Below are 25,584 nucleotides of genomic sequence, written 5' to 3'. Positions count from 1 at the left end.
TCTCATTATATGCTTTGTAAAGCATATCTTCTGTGTGCACGTGTGCGTATATGCACGTGTGTCTTGGTACAACGTTGCTGAAAGGTACCAGGCTGAAACACAGACACCAAGAGCTATTTAACCTACTAGGGAAGCAATGCTGTGAAATCATACTGACTCTTGCACCCAAAGTCCCCTCGGAAGTATGTGATTCCTGACCTGGAAAGACAGAATCCGAAGTTAGAGAGTCACACATCAAGTTAGTTACCATCAGTACTTTATTTTTTAAAATACACAAAATGGCAACTTAATACTATTCACATTGGACTTGCACTGCATATGTAGATGTTCATTAAAAACAAGTGGCACACCCCCTTCCTATAGGATGCTTCAGACAGATTACTACAATATGCTGTGTTAGCTATGGACTTGAGTCACTGTTAATCCACTCTGGTTTGCAGCCACTTGTGTAGTCTCAGACCCAGCAGTATGAATAGTGATTATTAGGCTCTGAGCTCCTATCTCTACCTTTAGGATTTTAAGATCTACAAACACAGCACCTACCAGTTACCAGCCAACTGCCCAAAGACAAGGAAATCAGGCTCACCCATTCCACCCTCTTCACATTCTTGAAATGGATGAGCTGAAAGTAACCCAAAATTAAGGTGTTACTGACCTCCCTGGCTGACCAGCATTTAATATTTCTCCCATCTTTGGGGATAGTTACCAATATTTCAACTCCTGATGGAGTGTTACCATGGATCTTCATCACCTGCATTATGGGCAATAGATGCTACATGAAAACATCTGCCCTTCAAGATAGAACTTGATCCATGCAACAACATGCTTTTACCCCTGTTCATTCAGGCATGTACAAGCATATCATTTCCCAATCACTTTGGACTACTACTTTGAGAAGTTCCCAGCACAGTGTGTTCCCAATGAGTGTGTTGCCTAGCTCTGACTTCCTGGGGACATGACTGCAGAAAGGTACAGCACCTCTCAAAAATCCTAGAGCTTAGATTTTCTTCCTCAATGGCACTATTCTGCAGAAATAAAGTGAGCTCAGTCAAAAGAACTAAGTAGCCATGTAATTTTCATTTATCAAAACAGTCAGCAGTACAGAACACACAACAGAATGATTTTTCTCACTTTTTTTTTTTATTTTCAGGATTAAAAACCCCAATGATACAGATGCAGAGTAAAGCAGAAGGAAACAGATGTCAAATCCAAGTTTATCTGCAGTTCAAATGAGGCATCCTGGTATCACAACACTGAATTGTACAGATGGGTAAAGCATGGATGGCCAAAAGAAAGAAGAGACACTGCACAGAAAAATAAATTAGTAACTCTTCTTCACCTGGCTCCCGCCACTCCCCCTTCAAAGGTATAAATGAAACTAGAAATCTATTTGCAAAACACATTTGACATTGAGCAAAATTAAAGAACCATCGAAAATATTTTGATATAAAGTTTACTTTTAAGGATACATTGCAGTTCAATTTAAGATATACAGGACAGGAAATTGTCACAGGTTTACAAAGGATATGAGCAGCACTGTATCAATGAACAACAGAACATACAGAAGTGTTCAGAAACACAAAATATCAGTAGATCCAGCAATTAGGTTAACATTCCTATTCCAGGCCCTACAATAAAGACTTAAATCTTCTTTATAGGATTAAAGCCTTGAAGAGAAATAAATATGCATACACATGCACACAATTCTTCGATGAGACTGACATATTCAGTGGGACTGACTGCATTAAATTGATCCCTTACATTTAAAAACAACCTAAACTAAAGGACTAATAGGATTATCACACATCTACTCATGACAAGTAGATCACTACGCTCTTACCCCCATTAGCCCAACATACACACTGTTAGCATAAAATTTACTCACTCTTCAGCACATGCTCAGGCCGTTCTACAAACCTGAGCCAGAACAAAGCTCATCAGCGTGCTCTGCTGCACAGGTGGCATAAGCAATGTCTCTGACCACCACCCCTTCCTTTGCCTTGGGAAAGGTGCAAGCCCTGCACTGCACTTCAGCCTCCCAGTGATGGCAGGAGCAGAATTTCACTACTGCAGTGCAGCTTTTGAAGTCTTTATTCAAGCAAAGCCAAACTGAGTTTGCAAACATTTCAGTTGAGCAAGATTTGTGTGCTTTGACAAAATGCCCGAGTGCACGTCTCTGGGTCTAATCACAAGCTTCTTTTTAAAAGCAGCTATTTGTAAATTAGCTAGTAAACGGAGGCCCATTCAAATACTGTGGACTTCTACCACAAAGCAAACTGAACTGGGACTCTTGCAAGCAGTAGCACCCTGCGGATCTCCACTATTTCTTCAGTGTATGCTCTGGCTACTGGACATAACCTGAAGAAGTGGTAGACCTTTATTTCTTTTCGACACCCAGAGAAGCAAAAATCTTTTTTCACTGCTAAAAGGACTACACCTTGACATGGTTTGAATTTTTAATTAAGTTTTGGGTTAGTTCTGGTCTCCACATCAGACAATCCATCTGTGTTCAAAGCAACCACTGAAAAATTAGCTTGAAGTTTTGTTCTAAGAAGTAGTTTTGATAGAAGAACTTATTCAGGATATGCCGAAAGTCTCACTGAAAGTGCATATTAACTCTGTAATAAATATTAAATATTCAAGTAATCCTCAAGTCACACATGCTCTGTCAACTGACTTGCATGCGTAATCTATTTTAAACCAAAACAGTCATGTCCTGTAAAGCTCTAAATGCAGGCCTGTTGATTATACAAGAATGAACTTTGACACCTAAGACAGGTGCACAAAAAATATTTCTGAAGACTTAACAGATCAGAACAATAGTTAAGTATCTTGGACAATGCCCTACTCCAAACCAAAATCCCTGCTCTAAAAGCTTCATCATCCTTACAGCACAGGTGCCTTCTCAACTCCATGAAATGACTTCAGTACTAGCACAGCAGAAAACTAATGTCAGAAGTAAAGATACCATTTTCTTCGCCCTTTCATAATTAGTGTTTCTGTTCCTAACACTTCCAGTCTGACATCAGTCACTGACCACAGCACCTCAAAAGGTGCCTTGCCAGCACTGTTTCCAGTGGGATTTTCACCATTGCAGCAAAGCACCTACAAGCTGGTAGCCCTTCAACTCTGGTGAAGCTTGGGACAGCAGGAATTTGTGTTTTGTTCACCAAAAAAGAAAAGATACAATTCCCAGCTCCACAACTGTTAAATATAATAGAACTGTAGTTTCCCAAAAAAAGGAGCTACAAGATTGACAGTCTGCAAACCCTATTTACAACTCCTCTTAGTTTTCACCTACAAGCATGCTGTAAGACATCAAGTCACATATGCTTCCTAACGCTCTCCTCCCTGCTGCTCCCCATCAGGATATATACAGAAGTCTGCTGTGCTTCAGGCATGCCAGGAGAACAGCAACAGCACCAGAGAGCTCAGCATTCAGCAACTGCACATTAGGAAGAGAAGTGACAGTCAAACAGCATTTAAGTGAACTGAATCTGTAATAAGAAACCATACGAACAATTATTCAAGAACACACATTTCAAGTATTCTGCTTCAAGTAGCTACTAGTTTACCCGCTTTTCCTCTCCCACTATCTACAGAAAGACCAAGTCCTCGAGTCCTCAGAACAATTCTCCTGGGAGGGTTTTACACCTAAACTATTTACAAGTGACTTCTACTGCTTTAGGAAGATACAAGCAAGACTAAGATGATATGCAACAGACAAAGGTCTGCATCAGCCACGTGGAACCCTTAGCCTTCTCCTGCATTAATGCCTGTCTTCATCTTCCTCGAACTTACAGGCACATCTGCATTAACATCACATTAACAGCAATCTCTTCGGACAGAAGAAACTCACAGACCTGTTCTTCCTCCTACTCTATTAATCCTAAACTTAAGTTCCATTTCGTGTCCCTCTGCTAATACTCTCAGCACCTAGCACCCCTTTGTCCTATTTCATGAGGCAAGAACGAGCAGCAAATATCTAAAGGAAATTTGAATTCAAGAAACTTGAGTTCATACTCAGAAATACCTAACCAAAGCCCTGAGTTACAATCATCACATCTCTACTCAAATAAATAGAACAGAAGGACTAACAACACAGTCATTACTCTGCACACACAATATAAATATTTGTTAAGCCTGAATAGATCTCTTTTGAGGTAGATATATACAGTACAAAACATATTCAGGGTCAAATGCAAACATCATGCATATTTCATCTTCTCATCTTGTCCTGCAGGAAACTTTGTAAATATATTTCTGCCTCAGAGGCATTCTATGCAAGTTGCTCTGAGGTTTGAGCTCTAAGACAATTTGTAGCTAAGAGACCACTGAAACCCTACCTGTACATTTAATACTATTATGGAGTTTCAGTTTTGGCCATGCAAGAAGTACGTGAACAAGATTCAGCTATGGAAAAAAACACAGGTATGTTAACTTTGCAAACCAAACTGCACTGTTCAAAATCAGCTCCAACAGTTCAATCAACAAGGTACAATCCAAATCCTCTGCTGGTGTTTTCAAAATTGTATATTCGAAAGTGGAACTTCAGTTCCCAAAAATTGCTCTGCATGACTTGTCCCCCCTTGCTGGAACACAAGAGGAAAGGAGAAAGACTGGAAGACATACCTTCCACCCTCCCCAGGAAAAAAAGGATGCTGTTTAAAGGAAATGTGAAGAACTAATGTGAACCCTGCACCAAACAGAGAAATCAGCTCAGTCTGCTCAGAACTTGGCCAAGGTTCACGTGGAAGGTCTGCAAACCCTTAGGTAAATTTGTCCTGAGTTCAGAGTTGTGACAAACAAGCAAGATGGTTTTGTATTTTTGTGCTGTCATACCACGATGGCACACACAGGATAGTATAACAGGTTAAATCCAGGGAGTTGTTTTTCTTTTGAATAAACCATCTGTAATGATAATCCATTCTCTTATAAATAGCTCAAAGATTAATACAACTTAATAACTACTGAACAATTATCACACCAACAGTTGCTTTTATGAAGACGATCAAGAAGTATCTGATAGCCAGTCACTTTTTGCGTTTAAATCCAATGTAAGCAGACTGTAGGGCTGCCGTCAGCTGGTCAATTAAGTGCTCAGAAGTACCAACATATGACTGCATCAGCTCAAGCATGTGGTCGTTTTGTTGTGAATCAACACAAATCTGAGTATGACTACAAAGAGTTAGCTGATGCCTGCCCACCCACGTGAGCACTGCTTACAATTTCTCTCAAGTGGTCAAAGGCTGGGGAAATTCTTCCCCTGTAGCCGCGTGGGTTCTGACTGTAAGCATAACATTTGGGTCCGATTTAAGAATTCACTGTACGTGGCCAAAATCAGATTAATTATTTAGGTTTTAAGCAGTCCCCCATCAAATCTGGTTTTCAAAAAACACCCACTTTGCCACATCTGTCCACATAAGGAGCATCTGTGTGAGAGACTTCCCCACTGATCTCAAAGGATGAAATAACAAGTGACCAGCAAATGAAAGAAAAAGTCAGATATGCCTCAACATGAATTCAGACTGAGTTATGATCATCATAATCTGAGGACTGAATATTGTCCAGATTTCCAAATTAATACCAGAAGAAATACACATTAATACATCAATGCAACCATGTTTAAAAGTAAAATAAAGAGGTCCAGAAGGAGAGTTTGGAGCCTAAAGAGGAAGTATATGCCAAGCCTTTGCATCTCAGGCCCAAAGGACAGTTAGGATATTCACAGTGTAAAACAATTTCCCCCCGAACAGCAACATCACATCTTTTTTCCTCCAAGTCAGTCAGAGGTAGTGTCTAAAACAGTGTAATGAATACAACAGCAGCATCCAGCCAAGACCAGCTATGCCTGAGGTGGCCAAAGAACGAAAAGGTCTTGGCTGCCCTGGTAAAACTGCTACAGAAGGATCAGCAAGGATCCTTGGTTTGAGTCCTTGAGTTAAGAAATAAGCAGGATGCATACAGGAAGACACGGTGAGTCTAGTCACCAGGGAAACATACAATAATCGGGTACATCTGCTTCAGAGGCCAGCCTCTTGTTGGCAGGCAGACAACACTCTGTACTGCAGCAGATGTGTGCATAACTTAGTCAAACACGTAGCCACAAAAAGCCATGAAGCAGCACTCAGACAGTACTCTGTGTTCCACTCAGATCCACACACCGCCCCAGAGAAGAAAACCTTCTGTGTATGATTTTTAACCGTAACTCCTCTACAAAACTTCGTTTGAAATAGAGATTACAGTAGGTTTCACGTAAAACGTTTAGCATAGCTCAACGATGTTCACAGAGGAGTATAAGTGGGACACATCAGGATTTAGATGTAGATTCATCCTCTTCTAGAAGAAGGTCATTTAATGCAATAACTGTAGCAGCGAAGTCAACCAGCTCCACAAAGTCTGATGTAATTATGTTCACGCCCATAACACCTGGTTTCTGTGCTTTCACCCAATTCAAAATCATGGGCAGGTTCCTAAAGAAAATAAAAGAGAAGATTAAACATTTTAAGAGACACTCCTTTATAAACACTTATGCTGTATATAGCATGTTGTTTGCAAGTTATGTTATCTCACATTTGTGATTGGGTCTTCACTGCCACCAAAAACATCATCAGGATGATGAGTGAAGTGTTTAACATAGTGCACTGTCATTAGCTGTGTAATAGGAATATTGGTCAGTCATCAATCCAAACTACCAGGTGGACAAAATGAAGTTTGTCAACTTCATTTTCACCTAGCAAACTCTGCTTCAGGAGTTAATGCTACACTACAACAGTTTAAGTCCTAGTCTGTTCTTGCAATTTGCACCAGAAGCTGATCTCAGACTTCATCATGGCACAGTACAAGGCTCTCCCTGGCCCAAGGTGTCTGTCCCCATGCCCACCTTTGCCTTAGGGCAAGCAGGAAAGAAGCTGTTGGGGGGCAGCACACAAGGCATGTCCACTAAACACCTTTCAGCCTGCACACCCACCCAGAACAACAGGATGAGGGAAAGCAAAGCTCAGTCCAGCCCTCTGGAGCTCAGCTCCAGCTGAGCATCCCACCACACATTATTGCAACTGTGGAAGGGCAAAGTGTGCCAGGAATTGTTTCAGCTCTGCAGTGGAGAGAAATTTCAGTTATTTCTTGGACAGAGTGCAAGTCAGGAGTCTGCACAAGTTCTTTTGTGCTCTAATATTCAAACCCCAGGGTTTTCAACACAAAGACAAATGACTAAGTATATCAGAATTATTTAAATTAGCGTTGTAATATGCATACATTAAACAGAAAAACAGCAGGCACAAGGATTAATTAACAGCATACGGATAAAACAAACACCTCACTGCTCTTGCTCCAGAAAAAACAAACTTCAAGAACTAAAAAAAGAAGGAAAAGTAAAGGAAGACCTGCTACTTGTACTAAGCGTCAATACAGACTTTTGTCAGCCAAATGCAAATGTTGCTCATTTCCCCTTTAGAAAGAGCTCAGGAACACTTCAATATTCATACTTGGGCAAAGTTTCTGTATGAGAAAACTGACATCTACATAATTGCCAAGGCAGATTTGTGCACACAGATTAGCCTCCATGGATAAATGCACAGGAGAAATCATGCTTTAGCAGACCATGGCCTCCATTTTAAGTTTTCAGTTCACAAGTGGTAACAAGGGGATAGGGTGGGAAGGAAGGGATCGAGCTAATCAAGGCCTCCGGCTTCTCAGTGGCTAAAAGTCTATGTTGGTGCCAAAATAAAATCACTTGAAACAATACTGCTCACTCATTCCATTAAATTAAATTCAAAAATTTAAAAATAGAAATCCAGTGTGATCTTGCTGACTTGTAGTCATGAGACAGCAGTATATTAAGCACACAGCTCCAAAGTAATAAGATATCTATGGTCTCTGCTAAGTATTCCCACGAACCACATGTATTTACATTTGTGCAACTTGTGGCAGCAAGCAGCAGTCTGAAAGTACCTGAGCACCACCTAGTGTTTAATGCTGAACACACTGGTACGAGCCAAGGACAAGCTGAAGAGGATACCTGAATATATTGTGGCAAATACCTTGCATATTTAATCATCTCTTTCTAGACTCATGTCTCTAGACAGGAAGGAGACAAACCTCCATGGCTTACTCTTTGCCTGGAATTTCCTTAGTTTTGTCAGCAGCTTGTGTGATTGCAAAACCACAACACTTGCTCTTTTTAGAAAGATTTTTTAAGAAAAGCAGTGACACTGACTTTTGTCTCAAAATAATCATACTGTAATTACTGCTAAAATTAATAATAATTCACCCAAAAAGGGAACATGAACTGGCTGCTACAGACGTGGGTGGGTGTTTATCTCAGTGCTTACTATGAAGCTCAGTTGCCAAGATAATTACAATGACAGTCACAACAGAGCCCATTAAGGCGGTTGTGCCCACCTACACAAGTGTAATTTAGAACTTAATATCATTGTTGCAAACTAATTTGCTAGTGACATCAAAACAGGCACTATCAAACACCGAGACAGGAGACTGGATCCCACCAGGACTGTTTGAGTTTTGCTGAGTTGCAGCAACTTTTGGCCAACAGGCTACAAAGTAACAGAGTAAAGCAAAACCACATAGACCCTGTCCCATTTATGCTGTTAACACTATCAAAAGTCACTGCCACTCTGCACTACATACAGCCAAACCCTTTTCTAGTTACCTTACTAATAAGGAAGTTGTACAATGGTCAATGGTAAAAGCAAAGTCAAACTTCACAATTTTTTTTTGGTAAAACCCCTGAGATTAATTACTGCCTCATCTCATACTGCCCCATGTCAAGACCTGCATTTTCTCCTGGAGGAAAGACCTTTATTTCCTTCCCCTCACCCCCAAATTCAAGTTTTAAGTTGGAAACACCAGGTGCATTTCATGGAATTTCATGGAATAACACTCAAAAAGCAAATTTATGCTTACAATATACACACATCTTTTTAATATGTCATGATTTTTAATAATTGCAAATACCTCACCCCAGCAATGGTGATGAAGCACAACTGCATGCTCTCTAGGTCAGCAAATTTTACTTTTATGTAAACATTACAGTTCCTTGTTTCCTCACTGCCACTTTATGTTAAAGTGTTTTAAGTCAAGAACCCAGAAATCAAGACAAGTCCTTACCTATGAACAAGTGTGTTCTTCAGACCACGGATTAGATGTCGTGCAATAGTTTTCACTCGAGGAGTAAGAATTGCTTGAGAAACATGAAAAGTCCCATAACGACTTCGTTCTTCGAGAGTGGTCTCCAGGAACTGTATGAGTTTGTGCACGTTGGTTGTATTAGCCCACGGTGCTGGCATTTTATTCCCTGGCCATAGAAAGGGAAATTCCCGACACAAAGGGTAATGGTAGAAAATAAGAACCTAACAAGAAAAAGCAGAAGAGACAGTTACAAACTAAAGACAGTTCTTAACTATTTTATTTATAAACAGCATGGAGCACTGGTTAATGCTTACGCATTACTGCTAGAGATAGCATAGCAGTGAAACAAGGATTAAGCAAAAGAAATAATTCCTCCTGAGTCATGACTGCCAAGAAATTTACCAACAAGGGATGGAGATTATTTGGATTATCTTTGAGGACAAGATTGCTTTGGGCTTTACAGGTCATCAGTTTAAAATGAAAGAGTGGCCAGGAGCATAATGCCATGTCATTCAATGCATTTCACTTGAAAGCTTTTCAAAGCGCTGTCAGAGACCATAACCATCAAAGTTAAGGATTTTAGCTATCTTGCTATCTCCTACATCACTCCTAAACAGCTGAAGCACACCAGGCCATCCAGCATTTCACTCTCACTTACTGAACATTGTTGAAGTCAGCCTTTCTTTAAGCAAAGCCTCCTCTAAATCAGAGGTCAGTATTTTATACCTTTAAAGGTGGTTCTCTATAGGAGGTCTGCACAAAGGTGCAACACTTACCAACCAACCTTACAAATGATTCTTTTTTGGACACTAGCAGACTTGAGACAAATCACTGAACAGCATCAATTCCATGGAATTCCTCAAATTGCCACCTATTTTATAGTTTAAGAATTGCGCAGTCACTGAAATCCTGTTTTCTTAGTCTTCATGTACATATGTGGGTAGTTACCAGAGAGAACAATCTGTGATAAGAGTCCTGACACTATAGATTTGGATGGCCATAAAGGAGCTAGGAAGTTCTACAGCCTCTTCTAGTCATGATAGAGCTTACATGCTTTAAATTCACAAAGACAACAGTTTATCATATCCTTAACTAAAGTCAGCACAAGTTCCTTCTGAGAAGGAAACCATTGGTACAGAGCACAAGACCTCAAGAGGTAATACCACTGAATTATTTAAGGAAGATGCTTAGAAGCAGGATACAATCTAACTATACCACGGATGTAGATTCTACATCAAGGAGTCTCTAGAAGGCTTTAAATCAGCCACCAGCAGTGTCCTCAGGCCAATACCACTGAGAGGGAACCCCACTCAGCCTATTTCTATCTTAACCTTTTGGGTTTCAAAAACATAACAGATCTTTGCCCACCTGATGCTTCTTCTCCCACATGTACTGTAACGTCACATATTCTACACACTCAACGGAACAAAGTTTGGATCCAAATGCTGAGCGGATCCTGTTGATCAAGAAGAAGTGATGGCCATCATCCATGGCATAGAAGTGGTTGAAATCCAAGAAGACGACTTCCTTGGGGTGCTGGTCAAGAAAGGTGTTAATCTCCATCAGTCCATCCCACACTTTGATGCCAAACAAACCATGTATGAAGTAGATCTCATGGCCTATTTCCCCAGGTTTGGAAGATACACGAAGATCGAAGTAGCGGATCCCACCTTCTAATTGCTCTTTGAAAGTCAGATTTTGCGTCACCGACCATTTCTTCATAATCTTTTTAACCAAAGAAATTTTGGCCAAGCGTTTAATGGCTGTGGCTTGGTCTGGTCCCACAGGAGATTTCTCATCAACCCAGTAGCTGAACGAATCATGTGACCCTGGAAAAAAATCCATAGAATAATGACTTTTAGAAAAAAACTTTGACTCTCCAACACATACCCCTTGTAACATAAAGGTCATAACTGCATGACAAGGCCACAGAAGAACTGTGCTCAACTCTGGGTCTTTCAGAGTATCCTTTTGCACTTCAGTTTTCCCTAACTGAACAAAAAGAATGCTTAAGGTTCTCAGAGTCTGAACGGTGTTCTTGTGTGAACAGCAAACACAGAAGTACTCTGAACATCGTAACCATAAGTATTAGTGATAAAGGCACACTTGCTTCCAAACTCCCTTCTCCATTTTTAAGCTCTCAACCTGCCTCCAGGGATCTACCAGGCTCTGGGAAGCTTCGGTCTAAGATGGGACTCCAACTTCACTGAAAGAAAGCAGCAGTAGACTCTCAGACTTAATTTTCGTTCTGCCTGGTAAATCCAATCATGACCTAATACAAAGTACAGAGAGATACATACAAATGTGCTTCACCATGCCTCCGTTTAGCCCCAAGACAGTAAATGAACAGTAGTTTGAGTGCCCAAAGACTGGTTTAACTTAAAGGTCAAGCAACAGAGCGCAAGGTAAAACTAGTTACTGTGTTGTTAGACACCACACAGGTTGATCAAGCTCATGAACTTCTGTTCAACCTGGCAGTGCCTTGCAGTGACCACAGATACGGAGAATAGAAAATTTGTCGAAAAGGAAAGCAATGATTCAATTTGTCAGTGCCTGGAACATAACCTGCAGCCTGGCAAAGAAACTGCACCTGCAGTATAAAATTTGTGCTTACTAGGAAAAACCCTCCAACTCAAAAATCAATAGTGATTAAAAAACAAAGCTGACAAGTATCAAACCACTCCAAAATAAGAGCTTCAGAGACAAAGAAATATCCCTAGCTGAGTCAAGTCAGTGACAGAGCAAAGACTGCCTAGTTACTCTTTGCTCTGCATCAAGGTAGCCAAAAGCAAATGATGGGCAGAAGCTGAGCTACCCCAGACAGGTGTTGACCAGGGATTTCTAACCATTGACACCAGTCACCATTCCAGCCAAGAAGCTGCAACTGGTCCAGGTATGAGTTTTCTGTGAAGCCTCCGCCAGAAAAAGTTACAGGAGCTCTAACACCCCTGCTTCCCCTTTTACTTTCAAGACAGCAGAGAACAGCTTTCCCATGAAGCCCAACCCCACCTGCTCCCTGCATGCCCACTTGGCTGCAGGGCAGGGAAAGCATCTTTGCCCCCTGCTGCCACAATCAGATCCTCTTCCAGCTGCCTCAGGGCTACAGTAGCACTACACCATGCTTCCATGCAACCTCCTGTCCTGCACGGAGCAGGGCTCTTCTCCCTGCTCCTGTAAAGCTATTTTTTTCCAGAATTTCCTCCTCTACCTCAGTCTACAACTCTTGAAAAAATAAGGTCTTAATGGTAGTTCAAGACAACAGTTGGTGCCTTCATAGCCTTCTTTACCCAAATTTGCTTGCAGTACAAGTGTTCACCTGAAGACTGATGCATTTTCTGCCATGCAAGGTCAGAGCTGTAAATGAGATTATGATCTCAGTTGGATTACATTTACAGGATTTTTTAATCCAGATGGTGGAAGAGACTAGGAGCAAACCAAACATCAGTTCACAACAAGCTGAAACGCACTCTTTCTGCATAAATTCCAGCTAGTTTGAAAGTTCTCAAAAGGAACTGCGAAGTTTAGTTTTCAGGCTTTACAAATGAATACTTAAGAAATAATTCCTAATTGACTCCTCATGTATTATTCCCAGTCTTTGTAAAAGCATACCTCTTACGCGGCTTTCCATTCAGTCATAGAGAAACAAGTGACAAGTACCAAAAAAGGTGTTTTAAAAAGGTGTCAGCTTAAACTATTTAGCTACCTGTCACAATAAAACCACATCAAAAAGTAGCTGTCAGTTTGCAAGTGCCAGTTTTTTTCCACCCCCAAATGCGTAACAGAGCAAAAACTACACTACTAATACAGGATTAGGCATCTAATGAAGACATTTCAGACGATGCCATATAAAGGCTTGCTTATAGTGGAAGCTGCAATTCACAGCCATTTGTGTTTCATATACCCCCCTGCTCAGCAGAGTGAGCCTTTCCATCTTCTGCGGCGTTTGAAAAATAGACTTAATTTGCACAGGGCATAATTGCATTAGGCCTCCAACTAAATCGCTTGGCACTTTTCTTATTTCGAGATCTTAATTCATTTTAATTTCTTCCTTTGTTTAAGTCCCTGTAGAAATTTGGTTATTACGTTACAATGAAAAGAAAGTGTTTCTTAGGGCTTTTTTCGAAGTGACATTGTACAACAGCCTCCAGAGGATTCTGGCTGGAGAAGTCACTCACTGCTCTGCCCCTCAGGCACCATCACTGTCTGATAGATATATATGCCATATGAAGGAAAGGAACGACAATTTTATCTGACACCAAATATGTTGTTGTCGTCAACTCTTACAGAGTTGTCTAAGCAAATCTCAGCCAAGAAACAGTTTGTTTTCTGAAGTCTGATCATATATTCTTATAGCTACAAAAGCTTCGTTCCATTGCAGATTGCCACGCTTACGGCACAGTTAAACATACAAAAAGCAAATTTCTCCTTGCACTACCGCATAGTTCTATTCTACTTAGAACTAGTTCTATACATAGTTCTATTCTACTTGCTGTAAAAAGCAACAAAAAAGGAACCAATTGCACAGTGCAGCTTTTTCAGTACTTCAGCTATTTGAGAAATTTAACTATGTGACACGCTTCTCATTTGAGAAGATCCTTAAATCTCCTGTACTGGGGCTCTTGAAAAAAACCCAAACACACACCTAGGAAATAGTACTTATTTACAGTGAAGTCAAGACATACATAAAAAAACAAGTAGAACATGAGGTGGAGCATCTAACAAACAAGCTGTCCTTCTGGATAGAGGACCACCTCCTGAGCAGCACAGGGCAGCATCATCTATCTAGAGGCTGGGAAGACATGGCAGGAGTTCAGGTTCTTCAGTCACCATTTAGAGAAGGCCAGCCACCAACTGGAAGAAGTTTCTAGGCCAAGCACGTAGCATTTTTAGTTCAGTAACAGAAAAACGTGAACTGGAAACCTGAAGCAACAGTACTGGATGCTGGTTGCGATGAGAGGTAAGTGGGGATTCACGTCATCCACCAGGCCCTTCTTTAATTTAAGATCACTGAGTTATGTTACCAGCTGAGCCACTGGCTTTTAATATAGCTTAGCTGTGATGTTGAACTACATGCTAAGCTGATAATATCATGATGTCAAACTAATCCTTGCTCTCCTTCTCTCTACACCTGAACTCCACAGAAGACTGAGCCATTCTGTAGCCATGCCATGAGCCAGGCTGGTTGCTGTTCCAGCATTATTTCTCCTTGAAAAATCATCATGTAAGAACACCAATCCTGAAGAGTTTCAAAGGCAAAGCCTACACCAGAAACACAGAGCACACCACCTGCATTTTGTGAGGAACTCAGTTTCATTAGAGCTGCTAACCACATTCTAGGCTAAGGTCTACTCCAAGGATATAATAAGACGCCCTGATGCTGCAATTTGTACAACATCAAAGGGGATGGCAGTTGCTGAGCAGAGCAAGAATCCAACTCTCACTGTAGCATGCACAGATAACTCTTCTCCATGCATAAGTCTTCTGCATTCAATGTTCCACCCACACTGTGCATCTCCCCAAATTATACTGACCACTTTCTCAAGAAAGCTTGAGAAGTCCCATCAGCAAAGCATTTCAGATGATATGAATTAAATATATTAAATATACATTACATACTGTTATTGATTCAATAAATCCATTCCTTAAACCTGCTGATTATGAACAAAGCAACCAACAAACCCAGGCACTCCCTACTTCCATTTTAGGCTGATAAATCAGAGAACAAAGAAGAGTTGAGAACCTTGTCTACAGCTGTGCTTTAGGTGAATGGAGGCCTAGTCCCCCACTCCGAATTGCCTCAAATGCTGATTTATTTCACATGCAGCACACTGAAGTCACTCAAGCAGAGTCACTGTACGTGACGATGGGTTAGCGTTCAGAGTGAAGTGGCTTGGGAAGGTTTGCAGTGATACAGCACCAGTCCTGTGCTCACCTTCCAGAAACCAAGCTAGGCACAGGAAGTAAATAGGGGACGATTTTCCATTTTGCTTCTAACAGGCCAAAGATGTGAAGCACACAGAAGCGAGCTTACCAACCAATACCTTAAATTTAAGCACAAAAGTGTCTGTACATTCAAAACAGGAACAAAAAATGAACTGCAAATCTGCTGGCAGCTCCTACATCAGGGTAAGAGAATGGCTGCTCTGTTCGGGTTTAGTTTCTTCCATCTGACAACGACTGGAAGCTTCAAGAACAGCAGTCACATCAGATGCCTGTCTATTTAACTATCAAACGCTATGATATGGTTAGAACAGTACTGAAGAGGTATCTTCCAGACACCAGATTGTTAAAATGATGGATAGCCCTCTTAGTTTTATCCTAGCAAATGCAACTGTGGATTAACTTCTATGCGTATCTTTAAATCCCTTTTTATTCTCCTTACGCTAATTTCTGAATTTAATTGTATGCTAAATAGATAGCTACTCAATTCAATTTGTATGTTAAATAGATTGTATTTCAGTGTTCAGGATGACTTTTCTGCTGAAGTGTTTGTGCTAATTGTTAGAAAGCAGCCTTTTATCATCACATCTGTAGCCAAGTCTAACTTCCCAGTGTCTATTTGTCATGCTACTTGGCCACAGATAGTCTAATTAACCCATGGTGTAGCTCAAACAAATGACATTAATCAACAAGATGTCATTAAGCCTTGAATTTCAACAGTTACTAGCTGTATTCTTGCATTATCTTCCGTTTCCACATCAGTACTTTCTCCACATACACTTGCAGTGCAGGGATAGGATTCAGCAGCACATCACCAACCCATGGCATCCTTTTACAAGCTTGTAAATTTGCCTTCAAGGCATGTTAGAAGGATGAATACATGACACACAAAATGCAGAGACCTTCCAGAAAAGGATATACTATTTGCACGCTGCCAGTTATGTGAAAACAAGACAGAAAGACTTGTTTATTTTAAACCATATTGACAGTTTTAACACTAGTTTCCCTGGTTGCAAGGCTGTGGACTAGTAATGGTGCTGCAGTTAAAGACACTTTCTGCAAAAATCTGGCTAGCAAGGAAACAGTAATGAAAGCAAAAGAACAGGAGAATGCATTGTCAGAGTTTAACTGCATTGGGGTAATTTGTTTTGATCTCCACATCAGTGAAATATTAACATGATGAAAAATGCCAGAAAACCTCTCGTGTAATGTTAAACATTCCTAAGAAGCAAGGTCAACGTACTGTACCAACCTATTAGAAGCATTACAGGGTCATTTATGGGCAAAGAATCACCCTAGCTGTAGCTGACGCCAGACTTCTTAAAGCAAGCTTTGCTCACTCCCTGTACAAAGTACATTCCCCATATATTACAAAACACCACAAATGACACAGAATAGCAAACATTACATGGGCAAGACACTTGGAAGCGCAGCAATCAAGTTTCAGAAAAACACAGGATGCAAACGCTAGCAAGCTAAGGCCTGCAGATGCTCTTATAAACCAAATGTCCTACATGTGCCAGAATTGAGGGAATATGGGATGAAGAGAAGTGCCTCACAGAGCCCAGAAGTCCTCGGGATTCAGGTCATTAACAATCCAGATTTTCTAATCAAAAGATTAACATCTTAACAGCTCTTCACTAATGAAAAACAAATTGAACAGCTTGTTTTAACTTGCCCAGCAAAAGGACAAGAGGCAGGAATAATAAGCGTCCTACTGATAATTAGTGATCTAACACTACTTAGATAAGTATATTTATATTTGAATATAACCCTAGAATCCTTTAGATATTAATAATGTGGTCTCTTAGAGAGGACAAAGCACAGTACAGACCAAATCCTCTTAGGAAAACTTCCTCTCCCTGTCAAAGGATTACTGTGACTTCCTCCAACCCCAGCCCTTTCAGACTGGGAGGCTGAGCTGGGCGGGGAGCAGAAGGTGTAAGAGAAACTGCTTAAGGCACTGTCCCAAAAGCACTGTTGCCATGTTTGTTTGCAAAAGCAGAAAAGAATCCATTTGGCATTCATTTGACCTACCTTCCTTACGTTTTGAGCAATTTAGCAATGACTTCGCATATATCACTGGTAACCTCATCTGTCTGTATTGGGAAAATAGAAAGGGACATTACCTCTCTACCACCTCAAAGCCTCAATAGACATTCCTGCTCTGAAAAGAGCTGAATTCTATTCCTGTATTCCTCTTTTGTGACTATGCAGTAATGTGTAGATCAAGGGCTGCCATTCTCCCCAGAGAAGGCTCTTTGGAAATTTTTTCTTTTTTCATCACACAGTAGTTTTTTCCTCTTTTTAAATCTTTTCTGGAACAGCAGGCAAACTGAAACTTCCACACAATATTGAAGGAGAACAACAAACATTTATATTGACTTTGAAATTGATCTTCTGTTTGAAATAAAACTTGAGAATGCTCCACATTCATTTGCCAAGCAGCAAAGTCTCTCTGTAGGGAATAAATGTCAATAAAAAAAAAGAGTTGGCTTATGAAATAAACAACCACAAGCTTTATGTAGTGTCTGGGGTGGGGGGTAAGCGTGCAGAACAATTTGGTTTGGGCTAAGCAGTCAACCACGGTCCACCAAGAGGAGAAACCTGAAGACCCCAGACTTGCTTTTTAGCAGAACTTCTGTATAGGTGCAGGACAGTTATTTCACCACTTGCCACCCCAGCTCTTGAACTAGGGATGTGCAAGGGAAGACCTGGTTACTTGAGAATAACAGAATAACTTCTAACAGATGTTCTCATTAGTACAGTGGCCCAGAGACATAATAGCCTCTCTACTAACAGTTGGAACTAGCTTCTACAGTGAAGTAAAAGACCAATGTAGGGAAGTCACTTGTCATTTCAGGACAGGTTCATTCTGAAAATCCTGTATTTACAAATCATATCCAACATCACCATATTTATGCAGATGTTTTCTTGGAATGGTTATGTCCTCACTGATGGGTAAGTGCCAATTAAACTGAAAATGAAAATAAAGCTTGGTGAATCAGAACATTAACCTCCCATTTCCTCTTTGAGCTTTAACCCAACAGATGGCCAGTTCAGCTGATTCAATGATCCCTTTAATTAGGACTCCAAAGGAGTACTGTTTGCAAAGGGGATGCAGTCTCAAGCTCACCACTGCTTCTCCCCTTGGGAGGCACATCCACATCACATACCAGTAGAGGAACAAAGGCACAATATGACTGAAGCATTAGCAAGTTCAGCAGCTTGCCTCAGGGTCATGCAGGCAAAGAGAAAAAGAGATTGCGTCTCTTCAGATGGCCAGTTTTAAATTAGAAAGGGCTGCTGCTGCTTCATTTTCTTCTATGAATCACTAATTCAGCTTGGCCAGCTAAAGGCAGGCTGCCCACAGGACTTTTGGTAACCGCTTTGGACAGCAGACATGGCCTGAGCCCACGGGTGAGGCGATGGCAGCAGCCACACACGTCCCCACCAGCTCAGGCACTCCTCACATGCCCAGCACACGAGCACAGCAAGGCCCTGGCCACCCCTGTGGCTGTGCTGTGGCACAATAGGGTCACCCTAGCACCTTGTCACCACAGGGAGCAGGCCCAGCTGGACCTCATTAGCACACCCACCATGCAGCCTGTGACTCGTTGGGGCTGAGACACAAGCTCAGTCTGTCAGGCCACTCACTATCAAGGCTGCCTGCTTGCTATGCCCAAGAAGCTCCATTCTCCAAAGCTGATCACAGGGCTTTGATCATTCCCATCAAAAAACACCAGGTTTCTGCCTCAGGATTCTGGGGTGACCTTTCAGCACAAGGTGGAAACAGGCATGCTGTGGTAGCAAAAGCTTTGGCCACACTTGTACTGACACACCCAGGAAATAACTGTGGAAGTTTATTGAATTCGAAGGTGCTAGAAAGTTATGTAATTTAAAAAGCATATGTTGTAGGGAGGATCAAGCAGCTTCACTACTGCTGCAACTTGGAGCAGCAGATTGAGCTTTACTGTTCCAGGAGGCCAAGGACACATCTGTCCTCAGGTATCAGTGAAAAACAAAGACACTCCAAAAATTGTTTCAACCCCCCAGTTAAATCTATTTTAGACATATTTGAGCCAAGGTTATTTTGCATTAAAAAAACACTTCTGGAACTTTGAAACTCAGCTCTTCAGTCAGCTCTACCTACCCACAGCCCAGCATCCTTGGGGCAGTTTCTCCACCCAACAGCCAGCCTGGTGCAGGCAGGAACTGAGCCACGCTGTAATTACTCCGCATCGTTCTGAAATGACATCCTGGCCATCCTCTCAGAGGCGTTCACAGGAAGGGCTAATATACCAGCTGGGATCCCAGGGAGATGATAAAAAAGGCTCTGTGCACTGCTGAAAGCAATTACTGAAGAGCTGCTCTATTTCTCCCCTGAGAGGCAGACTGCCTGCACACCCCAGTCCTGCAGCACACTCTGTCTACCATTACGTACAGCTCTGTACAAATTTGTGTCTCAAAAACTGATTTTTGGTGGCAAAAGCTTTTATATATTTAAGGTCAATTTGAAACACTGAAGTTTTACCTACAACACTGAAGCATTTCTATTTCAAGAACAACGAAATCTTATTGTAGGACAAGAACATTGGTGTGAACTGACTTTTTCTATCCCACATTTTGAAGCGTAGAAGTGTTTTACTTTTTTTCTATTCCATCCCCCCATCTCTATTCTCCAGAGGTTCAAATCAAAATTACTTCACAGTCAAGTAGGTTCCTAGGCTTAATTTTTCCTCAATATCAGGTGTCTCACCAAAGTTACATGAAAGCAAACTGTTAACTGTGCTTTCTAGATACAGCCACTGAACCTGTTCTTCTCTTCCTGCCTGTGTCTGCAGCACCACGACATATCAGGTTCTCCTCATTACCTCATGACAGCTGCATGCTCCAGCACTCGCCTCAGGGTTTGTCTAACCACAGGAGCAGCTGTCCTGGAAAGCTTTTCTGGCAGGAACCAGGTCTTCAAAAAATCCCCCCAAACCATCATCACCATCAATACAGACAAGTTTTCCATCAGGCTGGCTTTCTAAAGGCACTCATTCACACTGACTAAACACATACCAATGGAAGGAAGTACGCCAAAAATCAGTCCTGGTCTTTTTTTTTTTTTTTTAATAAGGAGATGGAAGGAGCATAAGAATGAAGGCAGGGGAGAAGAGAAGCATTTGGCTGCCTTGGCTAGATAATGAAACAGTCCCCGTAATTATTCTTGGTGCTCCTGCAAGAAAGGGCTTGCCTACCCTTACATACACTAGTAGATCCCTACCATAAATTTCCTCTAGAAGATAAGGGATAGAATATCAGAACTGTGTGGAAAAAAACTCACTGCTAATCACCTTGTCCAGAATGGGCAATTAATCCACATTAATATACTTTGAACAAAAATTACAAGTATGTCTACGTGGTATGACATGGCTCTTGATTATTTGAAGACTGAATAAACCAGACAGGATTAAATACATTACCACCAATGCCTAAAGGAAAATACAATTGCTACTGCTCTGCTCATCACCTTTATCCAGAACCTTACAGGCTGGACTGAGGAGAAAACTCAAATGCTGCTACCGTCAGCTAGATTGCTTTGCTAATGAAAACAGCTTATCATGGTCTCAGAAGGTGGATCTGGACACACAAAATGTGTTTTACCTGTTCTAATACAGGTGTTCATGTAAAAGCATGATAAAACTGGAAAGCTGTGCTGCATCTATCAGTAGCAGACTTCTCCAACTCTTAACAGTAGTTGGTTATGATGGTGCAAAAATTGCTTAGAAAGTCACGTAGTCAAAACAAAACTGTACAAAATCAATTATGCCACAGGGCAGTGAATTACTACCATGCAAGAAAAAGCAAGAAACAAGTAGGGCTTCCTCAGCAAATTCTTTAAAGAGCTGGTTTACTTAGAAAGCAGACCAGTAACAGTATTGTAGTTTTCTCTTATCCCATGTCTTAGAGAGAGAATAGGAAATGAACAGATTAAGGGATGACCAAGCAAAACAATGAATGTCAGGGTTTTGCACTATTTTATAAGTTTGTTTAAAGCAAACTAGCTTGAAATTAAACAAACACTATACACATACAATAATACACATCCTGCCAACGGTCACATTCACCATCAAGATGTTAAAGTGTTTGCTTTTAAACCTACATTCAAAGAAAATTAGTCTGGATATAATTAAGAAAAAAACTCTCGAATTTCACATACGGTCACAACTTGTTAAAGGCAGGTAATTTTGTTGAATATACTGCGTACATAAAATTTGGTGACATTTCAGTTATTTGATACTTGCCAATTTTTCATTGCAGAAGATTTCTTCCCTTCTCACACTGCACATGAAACCTTATCTTTTTTTTCTTGGATCATAGTGTGCTGGTTTAGAATTTAGTCTGTAATTTTTTTCCAGAGGAAACAGAGAAGTCCAAACACACAAGCATTGGAAGAAGACTCCAAATTTTTCAGTATTTCTCTGTTTTGAGCACAGAATTAAATCGGCATGTAAGCACCAAACTGGTGGACATAATAAAATACACATCTTAAACACTCCTTGTTAGCAGATTGGGCAAATAACATATAATGGCTTTCTCTGTCCTCAGGTAGCATGTTTTACAACATACTCAACAACTGTGGGAAACAGATCAATTTATGTTGAAAAGGACTCCCAGAGGTGGCAGCTACTCTTAAAACCAACAGCTCCAAAGACAACAAATAAAGAAGTAGAACTCTATACAAGACACCCTTAACTTCCTACAAGAGAGTTACTTAGACTGTATTGTTTTGATGCCATAGGCTGATTCAGATCTATGCAATTTCTTTTTATGTGTATATGATTAATTCTTTGATTTTGAAGAGTCTCATCCTGTACATTATCCCTTAAAAAAACTCTTTATCTCCAAATACTGCATTTATGCAGAATGTAATAAAGTAAAAATACCAAACAATTGTTTTAGGGTTTTCACAACTGACTTTATTTGAAGTTAAAGCAATGTTTAGGGCTTCAACAGCTCCAGTGCCTTCAGAAGAATTGCATTTCTACTCCTATATACAAAAAGGGATTGCAAGGAGGGAAGGAAATGAAAATCCAGAAACAGCTGAGTCCATCACTTCTGTGGTAAAAACAACTGCATCCAGATATGGACAAAAGCAGGCCACGTCCGTCAGACGCACACGCAGATATTAAGCACATATGAACATGCTTCTCATTTGTGCTGAAGCCCACCTTTCACATCTCTTGAAGATGCCATTGGCCTTCATTGCTATTCAGCATCTATAAACAGATGGCTGAACTGTAACCTGTTCTGTACAATCCTTCCCTTTCATGCTGCTAGTAACATCACCTTGGATCCTGTAAAGGTTGCTTTGTCAAACACAACATCAAAAACACATTTCAGCAAAAGAATCACTGAACTATAATTAATCAAAAAATCCTGAAGTATCTACTCATTATACCTTCTCCTCCATCCTGCTCAAAGCTTACAGGAGGTTATACAGAAAAGTGATAGAAATGCACCAACTTTGACTAAAAATGAAGCCACACTGCAAGGTTTTCCAAAGAAAGCTACTGATTTTAAAAAAAAGCATGGTATTACTGAAGGAGTAACTCATTTTCTTGCTTCCTCTGCTACACATTTCATGCAAACAGTACTGTACAACCACTGCTACTGTCCATCACTTAACCTTCTGCAACCAAAGTTACACAGCCTTTAAGCTGCTCTAGCAACAAAAAAGTTCAACTATTCACTCAAACTGAGGATGACTCCCACTGCCAGAAGCTTCAAAATCTGCAACCAGCCTGAACTTGATATGAACACTGAACTCCCTTTCTGTCCCGCTCACTGTTCAGATGTACCGGGCTACATAAAGTGTGTTTGCTACTGTCAGGTGGGAAAAAGGTGTTGCATTTTATTAAAACAAGGCCTTTTGAACTGTTGTAGTCCAAGAAAATACAGTAGATGCTGCAGCATGTAACAAGAGAAACACATCCCTTTCTCTAAATGATTCCATACCATTTGTCTATCTCCACTGGAGCAGAGAAAGTCACTGTTTCTGAGAAAACATCTTCCCGTGCCCTCTACAAATGTACCTAAAGGCATTTGACAAGTTAAAGCACTAATATGAAAATCAATCCTCTTCCACTAATGAACAGAATCGAACATCCAACACCAGAACGAACTACCTACAGTAGTCACACCTAAGATTTTCTCTGTTGACATCTACAAGCAACACTCAGTTCTTTTTTGCCACTTCAACCAGAGTTCAGCCATACTCCTAAGTAACTTCAGTAGCATCTGTTGTTCTCAATTGTCAGTTGACCTGTCTAAACTGAAACTGATGACATTTGCCAATTTCTTGAACTATAAGCCCTGTGGAGCAACTAGGAGTTATTTTAAGTTCAGCTGGCAAAGCGGACAGATCAGTAATTCAGATGTAAATAAATCAGATGTAAGTAATTACAACACTTTAATGTCTTCAGTGTAACATCATACATAGGCATACTTTATGGTCATGCTGTATTCTTTTTCCTTGGACAAGCCATACGCAGGCTCTGCTGTAGGAGACATTTTCATATGATGAACTATAACCTGAATCATTTTCATGCTAGTCATCAGAACCTCCAGCTATTACGTTCAATATAAACAACATTGCCCGTCACTTGCATTTAAGCTCTGCTTGACAACCTAAGAAACCTTAAGAGAAACCTTAAAAAGAACCTCTCAAGGTCACAGCCAACTTCATTTTTATTTATTTATCTTTAAGGCCAGTGAAAAGAAGCAGGTCTACAGGTTGGGGATGCATAGCTGTTCTTACAGAAGACTAAGTTCTTCCTCCTTTCTTGCAACAGATAAGTTCATACTAGTCCTAACTCAAAAATAAGTGCTCGGAAATCAAACCAAACCTGGACAGCATCTTGGCAAATGTCTTCCATAATTCTTGAATAAATGGGTACTCCACTCTTCCAAGAAAAGCTTCCCAAGCAATGCACAATTCAAAATTATGTTCAGAGAAGCAAAAGCATCAAGTCATAGTTTAGGGATTAACTGATGGAAGGGCTATTCAGGGATATGCTCAGCATTAACACACTTAATCCCAAAACCAGCTGCCCCATTCCACTTGGGAAACGCACTACAGAGAAAACAAGGCACTAACTTCTCAAGACAGGCCTTCTGTGTGTTTATTACAGCTCAAGCTAACAAGCACAAGAATCCCCAGCACAAGCAAACACCTCAGCCAGGCCTGAAGCAAGAGCACAACACCAAAAAGACTTGGCCCAAATACCTGCAAAACCTTCACTAAGGTGCAATGGGAACGCTGCAGGTGACTCTGCCACCTCTTCTGCTCAATCTCCACAACTTGGGTGAACACGTGAAGGAACCAGTGAGTTTCTAGGTAGTTCCTAGTAGGGAGTTCTAGTAGATTTTTACTCTGTTTTTACCTACTACACCTGCAAGCACCAGCTGTGAGCTACTTGGGAGCAGACAAAACAACTCCAGACAGCAGATTAGGCAATCTCCTTCCCCAACGGAGCAAGTACTAAGTGAACAAAAATTAAACCAGCATTTTCCCACACCGTTCCCTTACACAAGGCCGAGAGGCTCAAAGCAGAGCCTCAGGGAAGAAAGAAAACCCAGCAGAGAGCCGCAAGACCCAGCACCCTCGGCCACCCAGGCGGACAGGTCAACCCCGCCGCGGGAGGCCAGGTCAACCCGGCGGCACGGAGCAGCCTGCGCCCCCCAGCCCGTCGGGCAGCCCCATCGCCAGGGAACCGCGAAACCACAACCGGTCCCCCCCGTCCCCGTCCCCGTCCCATCCCAGCCCGACCTGGGATGGCCAGGTTGGAGAGCGGGCAGGTGCGCAGCGCCGCCGGCAGCGAGCCCATCCAGTCCGCGTTGCTCTCCGCCATGGCTCCCGGCGCAGCCGCCCGGCGCCTCCGCCGCCGCCGGGCGCCCTCCTTGCCGGCCGCCGGGCTCATCCCCGGCCGCTGCCGCCCCGAAGCGCCGCCCGGCAGCCCCCGGCCCGGCCGGGCCGCAGCGGCGAGGGGCGGCCAGGGACGGGGCGCGGAGCGGCCGCCGGGCCCCTTATGTAACAGGTGCGGCCCGGCACGGCCCGGCACGGCCCGGCACTCGCCGTCACAGCCGCCCCGAGCCGGCCATTGGCCGCCCGCAGCCCGCCCCGCCCCGGCACGGCACAGCTCGGAGCGGAGCGGCACGGCACGGAGCGGGGTTGTGCTAGGATGTGGGGAGTGAAAGTTAACCCGTGCCGGCCGGGGACACGGCCCCGGGAGTGCTTCCCGCAGCGCGCCGGCCGCACGGACTGCCCTGGGCTGGCAGGGACCCACAAGGACCGCCGAGCCCAACTCCTGGCTCCACGCAGGACCACCCAAAAATCAGACCCCGTGTCTGAGAGCACTGTCCAAACCCCTCTTGGACTCCCTCAGGCTCAGTGCTGTGACCACTGCCCTGGGCAGCCTGTCCCAGTGCCCGACCACCCTCTGG

General features: G+C 42.0%; 1 protein-coding gene across 1 annotated transcript; it reads right to left on the bottom strand.

Annotated features, from left to right (window-relative positions):
* Positions 1-1,058: 1,058 nt before the first annotated feature.
* PLCXD2 (phosphatidylinositol specific phospholipase C X domain containing 2) lies at positions 1,059-25,190 on the bottom strand. The gene is made up of 4 exons (XM_027449452.3): positions 24,911-25,190; positions 10,519-10,979; positions 9,130-9,371; positions 1,059-6,473 (listed from the first exon to the last, which is right to left on the bottom strand). The coding sequence occupies exons 1-4, from the start codon at positions 25,059-25,061 to the stop codon at positions 6,311-6,313; spliced, it is 1,017 nt and encodes a 338-aa protein (XP_027305253.1). The 5' UTR covers positions 25,062-25,190; the 3' UTR covers positions 1,059-6,310.
* Positions 25,191-25,584: the final 394 nt, after the last annotated feature.

The sequence above is a fragment of the Anas platyrhynchos genome, chromosome 1 (genome assembly GCF_047663525.1).
Source record: "Anas platyrhynchos isolate ZD024472 breed Pekin duck chromosome 1, IASCAAS_PekinDuck_T2T, whole genome shotgun sequence".
Lineage (NCBI taxonomy): Eukaryota > Metazoa > Chordata > Aves > Anseriformes > Anatidae > Anas > Anas platyrhynchos.
The sequence above is the reverse complement of the archived record's forward strand: the minus strand, read 5'-3'. Positions and strand labels throughout refer to the sequence as shown.

Bases quoted from the DNA above. Each gene is read 5' to 3' on its own strand.
- PLCXD2 (XM_027449452.3), bottom strand. From the start codon at position 25,061: ATGAGCCCGGCGGCCGGCAAGGAGGGCGCCCGGCGGCGGCGGAGGCGC. The intron at 10,980-24,910 runs GTCGGGCTGGGA...ATTTTTTTCCAG, and splicing joins CTCCAACCTGGCCATCCCAG to GGTCACATGATTCGTTCAGC. The intron at 6,474-9,129 runs GTAAGGACTTGT...TATTTTCTTTAG, and splicing joins AAGAACACACTTGTTCATAG to GAACCTGCCCATGATTTTGA.